At 41.9% G+C, this 13,609-nt stretch overlaps 1 protein-coding gene across 14 annotated transcripts in view; it reads left to right on the forward strand.

Moving 5' to 3' along the window:
- LOC122996546 (adhesion G protein-coupled receptor A1) overlaps positions 1-13,609 on the forward strand; it is a 181,645-nt gene that overhangs the window by 66,055 nt on the left and 101,981 nt on the right. For all 14 annotated transcript variants that reach the window (XM_044372036.1, XM_044372038.1, XM_044372032.1 and 11 more), the window contains 5 exons: positions 6,865-7,029; positions 9,740-9,959; positions 10,446-10,595; positions 11,727-11,888; positions 12,263-12,496. In XM_044372036.1, the coding sequence (XP_044227971.1) occupies positions 6,865-7,029; positions 9,740-9,959; positions 10,446-10,595; positions 11,727-11,888; positions 12,263-12,496 (931 nt within the window). The remainder of the gene's footprint in view (positions 1-6,864; positions 7,030-9,739; positions 9,960-10,445; positions 10,596-11,726; positions 11,889-12,262; positions 12,497-13,609) is intronic.

Here is a 13,609-nt window from a genome sequence, read left to right on the forward strand (position 1 = left end):
ATGAGGGCCCCACTTGCAATTACCCACTGCTCTCCTCTTGTATACACAAATAATGCAATTTTCTCTCCTAAGTGGAATCCATGCGGGTCATGTTGATCTTGGCACCAAAAATGTCTCCCTCCTGTAAAAAACCTGCAAAGAGCAGACATCATTTCCATAGCTGATGAGTGTATAACAGTGTATATAGCTCAGTCCAACAAAAACAATCTGCTGTGCCTGGGCTGAACTTCACCATTCACCTCTTCGCCGTCTTAAATTGCGGTGTTGAGAGAGATGTGTGGAGGAAATTAGAGACTTGTGACTTCACTGGTCCACCACTCGTTAAGCAAAAAAAGGCAAAAAAAAACACGAACTAATGTTTTGGCCTCTGACATGCCCGACGCTGTCAGTGCTCGTTTAGCCACAGTGGACAATATATTAGTCATTACGGCCCGTGTTGGTGTCGGTCACCTTGGATAAATGTCCTCTGAGTCAGTCAGCCTCGCCCTGCATGCCCCATCAGAGGGGAGAGACTGAATACACAGGATTTAGCGCGTGGCTTAAAGCCCTCGTCTGGATTTGTCGCACAGTGTTGCAGCAATGCGAGCGGAGATGCCAAAGCCTCAGTGAAGTGACCTCTTTGAAGGTGAACCCAAAATGTTTTGCGGCTGTTTCCTCAGCTAAATTCTGCTTATCCTGCTTTAGGCTTTATCAGGCAAACGGCCAGTGTCGATATTCAAAACATGACATGATCTTTTGCTTACTGCACCAGGCATGAAATTATTGAATTAGTGTGTTTAAATGGGTTTTATGTTTAGTAATTTTTGTATTGTATATTATTTTTGTACCTTTTAGCTCCCACCTACATTCACACTGTGGCATGTAATTATAGCCTCTTATTTGCTCTCGCAGGTGGGCCGATAAGCTGATCTGTTTACATTGCTCACAGCGAGCAGCAGGAAAAAACCTGGCCTCATGAGACCTGATGATTCTGCGATGTGGGCCAGACTCCTGCTGAGTAATGGTGTCAGGCCAAACTCCCAGTATTAGCTATGCTAGCGGCAGCAGTGGGACCAGCCTGTGATTCATGTTTCATTAATCAAACATTTTAGAGCCCTGTAGCTAGCTACAGCAGACACTTTGGATGTATATTTCTTAATCCTCTCCATTTTTAATCAGGCTAATCTTGCACAAAATGAAGAACCTGGTTTGGAAATATTACTGAAGGCAAAAGGAAAAAAGAAAATGTCTTTCTGCTTCTTCCTTGTCTCTGCTGGTGATCTCTCTAAAGCTCTTTGTTTTTGATATACATAACTCTCTGCTCTGGATTACAAACATCAACTTTAATTCCTTTATATTCTAACCATACCTCCTCTCTCTTATTGCATTCTACTGTCTTTTCTTTAAATTGCTGCCTCTGTTGCACTTTCTGTTGTTTTTCCTTGTTTTCTGTTTTGAATTGAGCAGTCTGTTTACAGGCCTTAGTGCAGCACCAGTTGCTAAGGAGACCAAATTTGGTTATGTCCACACATATGCAATTTTTCATCACTTTACTGCTTGCCAGTTTCAGGCAATAAAGAAAAACAAAACTAGGTGTCAAAACTTGTTGAAGTTTCATCAGATAAACTTGAAGAAGGATAGATTGTAAATTATTAACACTCTGCATTATATACTGTGTGGAGTAATGGATAGAGTGGCTGAAGACAAGGTAGTGATTGACATGGGGCTGTGCTGCAATGAAAATAGTATGGTCATTATATCAGAGTGAACTATGACACCCATGTGTGTATGTCTGTGCACATACAGTACATGCACATGTGCATCTTTATGCATGCTCCTCCCCTTAGAATCTAAATATTCAAGACAACAGCTGAGACATAGGTTTAAAACATCTGTAATGCAAAGCCAAACACAAATTCACAAATTAGCCGTGTGATCAGCAGGCTCGCATGAAAATGTCCCAGCTTTTGAAACATTTGATGGGTGGAGGGGACAGATTGAAAGTTTACAGTCTCGTAAGCAACATTATGTAAACAAATTGTTAAATATCAGCGCGCAAGCATAAATGTTCCTAATGAGTCCTTGGGGAGCTGCTCCACAATGGTGCAGTGTTAGTGTGGATGTAGGTCAGTGCTTTGTGTTTGGCTTATGAGTGCCCCTGCCCTACTGCTTTTCACAAACTGGAGCCATTTCTTCATGTGTTTATTATTCAGTGTGAGGATGACTTTGTTTCTGAAAATGTTGACCGGACTGGCTGCTGGATGGGTTCCTCAGCCCTGCTTGTTTTGTTTGGGTGCAGCAGTTCACCGGGGACGTTTGTGATTAGGCTGCAGCAGAACACGCCTTCGGTGGTCAAGTTTTGCTTGGTGAGGCTGTTGTTGGTGGGAGACAGGGAGGGTGTAGCAGAGGGACGGTTGAGGTGGGCGGTTTGGTGTTTGTGTGTGTCGGGGTGGGGTTGGGTGGGGTGGGGTGGGGGGGGTATTTCCCTCTATATTTCCCAGCATTCAGACAGTTGGCCCATGCTCAGTGATGATGTAACTGTCCCCTCTGCAGACTATTCGTGGTTAGGACAAGTGCAACAGTTTTGTCTCACACACTTGCAAACATGTACAATAATTGCAAAGGATATATACATACTAACCATCAACTCCTTTATCATCATCATCATCGTCATCATCAGTGATAGTTTTTGAAGGCCTTTTTTTTTTAGTAAATACATGAATAATCAAGGCGAGGCATGGACATGTAGGATTTGAAAGTCGTTTTCAAGTCTCATGCCTACTACAAACACTTCTGATCATTCAAAAGCACTTCACACCTAAACTAAAAAAAAATATTGGAGTGGTAGACAGGACCAAGTGCAGACCAAGGCTGGCAGATGCAAAAATAACAGCCAACATTTTAAAACAGACTGAAAAATTATAGGTGGAATAACAGAGAAACTACAGTCCACATCTCAACACTCAACACAGACAGGGGCAGAAGGAAATGTCAGAAGGAAATGTCTGTACTGCTCGTACCAGCTCCAAATGAAGCTGCTTCGCTGGTTGTGGAGTGTTTGCGGGGGGAACTTTTTCAAGGCTAGACGCCGGAGTTCTTCCTCCGGCTGCTGGCTGGCTAACATCAGTAACAGCACTGCCAGCAGTGAGGCAGCACTAGAGGAGCCACTGTAGCCTGTCACAGGTGGTTTACCTCCACTGCTCTAAATCAGTCTCTCAAATTATTCCTCCACTTCCTCATTTTCACTAGTTTCTGGTTCTTCTTCATAAGGTCATTTGATTATGAAATGATATATTTTCATTACACAGCTTGTGTACCAAAGCAAACAGGAATAAAATATACCTCTCGTACACAACTTAAACTCACAGATGTGTTTTCACCGTAGCATTGCTTTCACATCATTTTGGTGAAAACAGATTTCCACATGTAATCCTGTGCACATCATCCTGGTATTTCTTTTTTAATTCATCCAGTGGAATTGGTAGAGGAAGATACTGAATGCTCAAATCTCTCAAGATTGCCAAACTGATGTGCAAATTCCAAAATCTTGGCTTTACATAGAGAGACGTAACACGGAAAACTAGTGTTTCCTGGCAGTTTCATTATCCTGTGTGAAAATGTTTTATAAAACATGGAGTTTGGGTTTCAGTAAATTACTGTGGTCCCCGTGTAATACTAGTCCTGTGCAAACAGAATCTGATAAGCATGACAAACAGATTTGGTCTTCCACTTTACCTCCCAATATGTTATCTAAACTATCTGTTTAGATCAGGTTTTCAGATAGCACGTGTGCTCATTGTGGTCTCTTATTAAATTCGGAGAAGTCACTGTGGAAACAGGGTGATAGGTGGACTGAACCCAGAGGGTTTCAATTTAAAGCCCATTCGCACTTTAAACTCAGCTCTGTGGTTGTGTCTCATGGAGGAGGAGGATGTTGTTTTAAAGGGGGAAGTGGAGAAAAAGACAAAGAGAGAGTGTCTGTTAGTCTGTGTGAGACAGAGAAAGAGTATACAGGAAAGAGAACGCTTGGCTTGGAGTTAGAAAGAAGATAAAGTTACGTAGGGTTACGCTTTAGAATCTAACAGTTACAGAGAAAATCAGACAAAGTCGTCATCACAGCAACTCATTTCTACACTACGACTCAGCGAAGCATGCAAGCAGTCTTATAGCATGTCAGAAGCTTTCAGAAATCTGTCTAAATAACAATTCTTCAAAAAGCCCCTGCCCAAACAATTAAATAAATGGTGCAAAAATCCTTCTGAACTAGCTAAAAATGCCCAGAAGCACTTTTCGGGCAGCTGAACATGTACTTACACACATGCAAAAATCCTCACATGTATTCACAGACAGGCTCACACAAACACACACACACACACACACGCGCACGGACATACACACTTGTTCTCTAGCCCAGAATGTCATCATCTCAGTCAAGCGTTCAAATCTGATTTAGGGCCTATTAGAAAAGCAATCAAAAAAGAGAGCTTTAGTGGAACACAGAAGATGAAATCAGGACTTATTTTATTCATTTTCATAACTCGCCCACAGAAAGTCATTGAAGCAAAGTCATGAGTCCGTTTGATACGGGGAATTGTAACAGCGCTCTCTGGTTTCAGTTTGCTTTCTCTTACAAAACAAACAGTGGTGGGAATTAGTTTACACCAGAGCACAATGTGATTTCATTTGGAAGTGTTCAGGTATCTTATTGTATAAACTGGTTACTACTCTAGTAGATTCACATCATTAGAGCTAAATTAGTTATCCCAATGAAAACATTTTCTGTTGATTTTGGTCTTCTGTACCTGCATTTGTTTGCATTTGCTTTTTGTATTACATACTGAACATAAATCACATTCTTAAGCTATTTACTCACATGAAGCTCTTTGGTTTTGCTCAAACAAACTGGTGTGTGTGGTTTGGTTTGTTGAGGCTGTCAGTGAAACTGTAGTGTCGACTAAACAAGCTGGTCTGCTTCCACGCAAAATCTGGTTCACTTTGTCGGTGTCATGGAGGCAAAGTTGACCAAGCACAGAATTGTGTGATTTTAGTGTGCATTCAAAAGCTCAACTACTAGAAAATCCATGTGCTAATAGTGAACTGTCAAAGAAGCACACTCATCACGTATGGAGGGATATTTACAGATCAATCAAAGTGCAAAGAAATAGAAACAAATGTGTGTTTTGTGTGCAATGTACTCTGTGTATTTAATAAGTAAGAACATTTAATAACATTTTTATCATCATGAAACAGACATAATTTCAACACAAGTAAAATGCAGTTTGTCTCTTTTGTTTGAGTTGTTGTTTCTTCTATTGAAAACATCATCAGTAAAATCAGGTTAATGTTCCAGCCAGAATCAAAGAGCAAATGTCTAAATGGACCATTTTGTGCTGGCGATCAACAGTCATACGGGAAGAAATCCTTTGTAGCAGCAGTAATGACCTCTGCAGACCAGACTGCAATGCAATCACAAGACATTTAGTAAGAGTCACTTTTCTTTCTCTTGCTATCACCACTGCCATCTACACCTGAAAAGAACATGTTCAGACAGTCTTTTTATTGCAGCATGACAACTCTGTTGTTAACACCATCATCTCATAGCAAGAGTGAGGCGACAGTGAGGTTTATACTGTTTATGTGTGGAGTTTGCATGTTCTCCCTGTGTGTATGTGAATTAGGTGCTCCAGTTTCCTTCCACACTTCAAACACATGTAGGTCAGGTGAATTACAAACTGGAAACAAATTGGCAGTAGTTGTGAATGTGTTTGTGCTTTTGTGTTAGTCCTGTGAGACAAAGTGTTTCCCTGCCTTTTGTGCTGGGACAGGCAGAGGGAGAGAAAAGGGAGACAAGCAGGCGAAATGAAGGCATTTAAAATTTCCCAATAAATATTTCTCTCACATCCTCTGAGAAATGTTTTCCGGGATAACAGCTTCTTCACATCAGAGGCGCTCAGCCACTAATCATCTATACTCTGTGAGATTTCAGTTTCTTGTCCAGCCTGTCACTTATCATTTTTAATGTCACCTGTTGTACATTCCCCTTTGTGGAGCATTGATACCCTGGTCACATTTGAAATCTTTATACAGTAATATGTGCGGGTGTACTGTGAATTGTATTATGACCACACGCAGCTTAATTAAATCACAAAAAAGGCATTAGCTCCTCAAGTACATACAAAGTGTACATTTGACTACAACTGGATTGTATTTGGAAATTAAACAGCTGCCATCTCTCAAGGATGTTGTATTTCCATGGTGATAATGCCCGTTGCTTAGCAATCTCTGCTTGCTTTTCTCTTTTTTTCCCATAAGGAGTAAAATCCTAAAGATTAGTCGCTTTGGCAAATGGCCTGCATTGGCTCTTTGTCAATGTTTCCCCATCCTTTGTTTAATCAGGCATTTTCCATTGAGATAGGAATCACTGTGACAAAGTAGGAAAGATAAGCATGAGTAATGATCATCTTAAATCACAGCCAACATTTTAAGCCACTGCATACTCATACACACATGAGGGTCTCTTGAAGGAATTAGATTTTGTGAAACACACATTTTTGCACATCTGTCCTGACGTGAAGTTTCAACTGACTACAAAATCCCTAAACTGCAGCCCTAACCTTAACCTTCCCCACTGTATGACTAATTTTACCCTAATCCAAAAATAATCCAAACCTCCCCAAAATCAAGACCGAACACAAAACTAGTCTTAAAGCTACATTTAACCCTAATACAACTACTCATACTTCTCGTCCTCCTCTTTCATCCCTCTTAAGGAAAATGAACGCTTGTAGAAAGAAGCTCAGTAACACGCACACCACTTAGACAGATGTGATGTGAACATACACACAAACACACTTTCACAGCTTGCGCTCTCACTCCTCCTTCCAGCGAAGTCATCCTCTCCAACATCGACGTGGGCATCGCGGGCATCTGGGAGTGCCTGGTGACCAGTTCCCGTGGCAACAGTTCCCGGCAGATGGAGATAGTTGTTCTGGAGACGTCGGCACCGTACTGCCCCACCGACAGAGTCACCAACAACAAAGGGGACTTCAGGTGAGTCATCTCTCATGGCCGCTCGACTGTGTGACCTTGGTCGGCTCACTTGTAACGAGGAGCACTTAACGGCAACGTTTTTCTTTCCTCAGGTATGACGAAGATTTAACAAAGGTTATATAAATAAACAACACATTTCTTTGAATTTCTCTCATTTCTTAAGTGTTCTTTTTGTTTACCAACTAGTTCTATAAAATAAATGGTAATGGACAGTAAATCACTGCTTTTCAAAGCTGATACAAGAAGGTCCCCGGCAAAATAAGGCAATAGTTTAACCTCACTATGATTTAATTCAACAGAAATTTCCCCATTTACAGAGTCTACTGTATAAGAATTAATACTGTAATCAAAGCACTCACTTGCTCTGCTATTATCTCAGTAAGTACAGTTCAGTTGAAGTACTTAAGTCTAGTCCTCGACAGTGTTGTGCTGGTTTTTGTTCCTGCCTGACAAAAATCACCCACACCCTAGCACCAGGTGCAGCTCATTAACCATCAAAGACCTGAATTACGCACATGCAGTAGAGGCTAGACAGTTCATATATTTTATTAATTATTGGATATAAGATATACAATAACTCACACAATTATTATGTCACTATGCAGTCCAGCTTTATTGCAAAACTATATATAAAAAAAAAAGCTCCCATGACTGAGGTTTCTCATGAAAAGGGGAAACAAACACCATACACCACCATCTATCCTCTTTCCCCCTGTCCTCCACTCCTTGTGACCTCCTTGAAATCTTGTAGTTGTACACACACTCACATCCTCCACCTCTCCTCCCCCAGGGGTGTGCTGTTTTCGTGTACGCTCCTTTGTGTAGCCACTGTACTTTACAGCCCACTTTCTGTGCAGCAAGCACAGAGGCTTTGCTTCTCCCGGAGCATTGGAGTAATGGGCTGGAAAATGAGCCCCCTTTTTTGTTGAGGGAGGGGGGGGGGGGGGCGAAATTAACGCCATTTATTACTAAGTAGCTGCTGCTGCAACAATGTGGATGGAGAGGAAGGGGGGGGGAGCAGAGGGATGGCAGGTCTCTACCCACAGAACAGATTACCAGCATCCTGAGTGCAGTGCTACTTTATTTTCATTTAGATGAAGTCAAAAGTGTTGCCACATTAAGCATTGCTTAGGCTACTTTTCTGCAGCGGGATTTTGACATTGCCTTAAGGAGAAAACAACAAAACCTAACACACATGTTTGTCCTCTGATTGTGGACAAACTGATCAATATGTGTGAGCACAAACACCTCTTTCCTAAGGCTGCAGAAGCACAGAAATAAGATCTTTAATCTACACCGACATCAAGACACAAAACCTGGAGTTCTTTTATTACCAGAGAAATGGAGGCTAATGTAGTGGACTATGAAAGTTTGGCTGACTTTTTACACTCAAATGAGCTTTATTTTATTGAAACACTAACAGGCATTACCCAGAAAATGAAAAATTTCCATTTCCCTCTAAAATCACCCTGGCTCCTATAAGAGGTTGGTCAGTAGAGCAGCTCCAGGATTTGGCTCTTGATGACATTATTGAGAAAGTCTCATTTCTTGCTTCAGAGGAGACCTCAATGAACTTTGCATGGTCATACGAACAACACTTGTAATTACTCTTTTAGGATGAATTTTCCCTTTAGGAAGGAAAAGGCAGGAAAAGGTTTCTGCTTCATATACATATATATACATACACACACACACACACACTCACCTGCGCACTCTAAGGCAATCCAATACAACACCTCTGCCATAAATTCTACATTTAGGAAGCTTTTACATTTTCAGTTTTTGTTGACATTATCAGAAAGGCAATGATTTGTATTATACTGAATGATGTTCCTAATATTTTGACCACTCCATTAACATACATGCAAAATATTAGGAACACTTTTCAATATAGTGCACTCCAGTACACCATCACCACCCACTGTGACCTCAATAATAAACATAAAGTAGAATTATCACCTTTCTGACAATGTCAACAAAAACTGAAAATGTATAAGCTTCATAAATGTAGAATTAAGGGCAGAGTTGTTGTGTTGGATTGCATTAGATTGCACAGGTGTTCCTAATGAAGTAACTGGTGAGTGTATATATATATATATCCCTCTCCATCTTTCCCCTCCTTCTAACTTTGGTGACGTTAAAGGACCACTCCAGTAATTCAGTGTTGTACTTTCATGAAGAGGCAGATTAAGTGAATGATCAGCATCAAAGCAGCAGGGTTTGTAACAAAGGCCTTCCCTTCTGTAAAAATATGAAACTTAGCCATAACCAGTATGTCCCCTGATGACATCATCTGGGTTATTTTTTCAGAATTTTGAAATCTCCCTCCAGAGAGTTTTTTTTTTTACAGGCTGATTAGGACTCTCCATGATGTGTGATGTGTAAAATTGGTGGCATGCCCCTTTAGGTGCAGTGTGTCAGTAGATAAATAATGTTTAGTTTCATTGTGCACAAAATGGAAAGACATTAAATTTGATTAATAGAGTTAGAAAATAAAGTTAATTAAGTCAGAAGTCACAGAACTCATCGTTTCACAATCAAATATCAGAATCTGGCAGTCTTCTGCAAAATAATTAGAGTAAGCTGTAAATCAAATATGCAAATTAATAATTTCCTTAGTACAGGGAGTATGAAATTGCCATCTGGTGCTTTCAGTGTAGATTCCTAAACTTAGTTCATTCCTGATGATTTGGAGATATTTTTGTGGCAGATGGCCAAAGACTCTAGCTGGCATCCTGGCCTTCCTGCCCTGTGCTCCTGCCACCTTTGGCTCTGCCCCTCATCCCTCTGGCAGCGCTCCTCACCCCTCCAGCCAGAGGGAGAAGAAGGCGTGGCGTCGCTGTGACCGGGCTGGACGGTGGGCCGAAGAGGACTATACTCAGTGCCCGTATGCCAGCGAACTGACCCGCGTGCTGCATGAGCTCACTCAGGTATCAATACACATGTTGTGCTGAGTGCAGAAAACAGCCAGGACTCACTGTCAATTAATCTACTCTAATCTAGCCTTTAGGCTATAAGCTTACTATGATGTTAGACATGTTGAATTTTACGCATTTGCCAAGCTGCTCAGACTTGGCAAGATTTAATAACTTCATATCCCTAGAATGCAGAAACCAGCATCTCCACTGATTTAACCATAGCCAGCAGGTGTCTACAGATCTGTCCATGTATGACTTTATATATACATAATGCAAACAGACTGACGACAAGCTGATTTCATTCTACATTACTCATGGGATTACTATATCACATTAAAGTAATGAAGCTCACAAAACTGCCATGAACAGCATCACAGCGATTTATTATTTATTTAATGTTGTCAAAGCTGTTTCATCTTATGTCTCTGTTGAATTGTGATGATGGACCATGTAATCATCTTCTCTGAGTGTTGCTGAATATTTTCCTTGTTATTCCAGATAACCATTAATACCACCAATGCTCAGCCTTTAGGCCAGCAGTTAGTGGCCTTCACCAGCAGGGCGGCTCACTTCACTGATGTCATGGATGTCATCTTTGTCACACACCTGGTGGAGAGACTGACGAGGCTGGTGGAGAAACGCAGAGATGTAAGCATGAACCTAGGGACACACAACCGCCCGTTTACTTCATCACGTTTGACCTCTCATACTCAATTCCATGAATGACAAAATAAAGAAATCCTCTTTCCTTTGAAGGAGCTATTATAGTACAATCATTCTTTGTTCATTGACCCGTCTCTTTGACTGTAGCTCCAGCTCATATTGCAGTTTTCCCCAGATTGTACTCCTCTATCAAATTTGTAATGTGATATTTATGAAGAGGGAACTACTTGTAGTGTAAGCTCCTCCTATTATGAGAGTATGTCTTTATTCAGATCTGTCTGAAAGCAATGCTTTGCCTTAAGAAAGGATTAGGTTTCTCGGGAAAATCGTTTACTAGCTCATAAAGAGGTAACAATGGCTTCTCAAGAGCTTTAATTGACCAAACATAAAAGGACACTTCAGCATGAGACAGCAGAGGCTGCCTAAGAAGACATGGCATCACGCTGTCGTTCTGGCTTCAATCCTTCAGTCAATTCCAGACAGCTTAACTTTTCACCTCATACGCTTTTCCTCCTTCCCATGGCAGTGTTGGATCTAAATGACCATTATGGTTATGAACATACATCTCTTTTTGGGCAAGTCATGTTTTACCTTAAGTGAACTTATCCCACGTCTCTGGCCGGAGGCAATCGCAGGGCTTTATATCATGCTGAAGGTCAGGTTGTGCGAGGGAGGAGAAGGGGCTTGAATTTAGCTATCACTTGTCCAATTACTCATCACAGGTCATTCAGGAGGAGATATTATTAGGAGATACTTGCAGTTTTATCACTCCTAAGACAATACTGATGAGGCCACCCTCATTCATCCAATAAAGAACAGTCAAATGAAGCAACAATGAAAAGTACAGTAAGTAAATAGCGAGCTGCCATCCCAAGGAAGCGATTATGCCCAATTGGAGCTGCTAATCTAAATTAAATCTTCCTATAATGAATGAAGCCACCATTGCCTCCCTCACAATTCTGACTGGAGATTATAAATGTTCCTGTTGTTGCGGATATGATTGATGTGCATGATGAGTCTGCCTCTTCATGTGTGCGTGTGGGCTTTTGTACATACAGTTTGTATAATTCAGCACATGCATACATTAAGGATACATGTCTGCTTGCGTTTCCACAGCTGGGGGACTATATATCAGACATAGCCAGTAACATGATGCTGGTGGAGGAACATATACTGTGGATGGCCCAGAACGAGGCCAGAGCGTGCACTCGGATCGTCCAGTGTGTGGAGCGTATCGCTGACCTGGCGCTGACCGGAGACAATCAGGTCATTTCTAAGGTACGACTTGACAACGTCACAGTACCACCCACACCCACAGCCACACGCAGTCAGGGCAAAGGTTGATGATCTGAGTAAACGTCCCATAGCTTTACCTTTTTTCTTGCAGCTTAGAATAATGAGAAGTTAATTTGGCTCTATCAGATAGCTAGAATAAGGCAAGAGAAAGATAAATTGCTTCCTTTGTTTCCTCTTGCTTCTGTCTATTTTTTCCCTTGGTGCTGTCATTTGGGATTAAAGCATCTGCTTAATGACTAATATAAAAATCTCTGCCCTTCCCTCTTGTGCCACCTCACAACCCTTCCATCTCTCTCCCCCACCCATAACTCTTACCTTCCCTCCACCCTTTCTTACTCCTGCCTCTCTCCCTTCAGGTGTCTGCTAACATAGCTCTGGAGGCCTTCCTGATCCAACCCTCTAACTTTCTCGGTCTGTCCTGCACGGCGCTCCAACGGCCCCCCTTGTCTGCCACATCGCCCCTCCCTGACAGCCACTCACACACTGACAAGGACATGAGCAGAGAGCGTGATGCCGTCGGGGAATCGTTACTCAACTTCAAATGTCACACTGTCAACAGCAGCGGCTCACCGGCCAGTCAGCTCAGCAAGGTAAGGCGCCAGTTAACAAATGCGGTGAAACTTTCTAAAATATGCTATTCGGTTCTTTTACTTGCCTCTCTTTGCAAAATCCACTGAATCCACCCCGAGGTCAGGAAACAACGTTCTGTGAGTGTTTCTCTTTCTCACTCCCAGCAGGGTTTTTTTTTTAAAGGCCACACACTTTTGTGTTTTTTTACACTCTGTTCAAATTCAGGTATGAGAGATGAGGGACAGAACTCGTACTAACAGAGGAGAGAGAAATAAAATATGAAAAAAGGAGTACAGTAGCTGGTGGGCACAATAAAATGAATTCTCCAACACCACACAGTTGAAACATATGAGAAGGATTACTCGCCTTTAAGTCTGTCATTGTCTATTTGTCCTGGAAAGATGACACCTTGTTTGGGTTTGTTGGTGTGCCATAGATCAGCTGGTGATAGGTGGGTATGTAGTGGGGGCAGGGCCTGCAAATAGGACAGTAATTTGGGAGTCAGTGAATGTGGGCCACTCCCTTGTGATAGATAAGATGGCCTTGCGTACCTGTCACTTTAAATCAGCTGCAGCCTCATCATGGCTCCAATTGTAGCCATCCCAAATGACAAATACCATGTCATCAGACAAGGGCCACTCTGCATCTGCAGACGGCAGGCAAAACATTCAACTCCCTTGGCACTGAAGTGGCATAGTTCTGCAACATTTGAACAGTTTGCGCCCTCTAGCCATTCAGTCTGCCGATGAATTCATCAGTGTGTATGTGAGTGTACGCTGTCTGTGTAGTAGTGTGTATTAGCGGGAGAGAGTGTCCGGGTGTGTGTTTGTCTTTCAGTGTGCGTACTCACTTCATCTCATCTTCTCTTCCCTCATCTTCTTCTTCTTCTTCTCTGGTGAGACGGTGTCAAGTCTCTAAGGGTTTGTCAGCAATTACAGCACTTAGCCACATTCTGCCTCCAGGCTATGTGTAGCATGTGTGCATGTAGTGCAGGTATGTATGCATTTCTGGAAGTTGAGCTAAGTCAGCGTAGGTCAAGACAATGCTGCAGTTCCTCAGTTTCTAGAGGCCACTCAACAAATTTGCTCAAAACCACCTCTTGATTATTCCCAGATGGACTTCAAATTAGGAGG

This window comes from Thunnus albacares, chromosome 14 (genome assembly GCF_914725855.1).
Source record: "Thunnus albacares chromosome 14, fThuAlb1.1, whole genome shotgun sequence".
Taxonomy (NCBI): Eukaryota; Metazoa; Chordata; class Actinopteri; order Scombriformes; family Scombridae; genus Thunnus; species Thunnus albacares.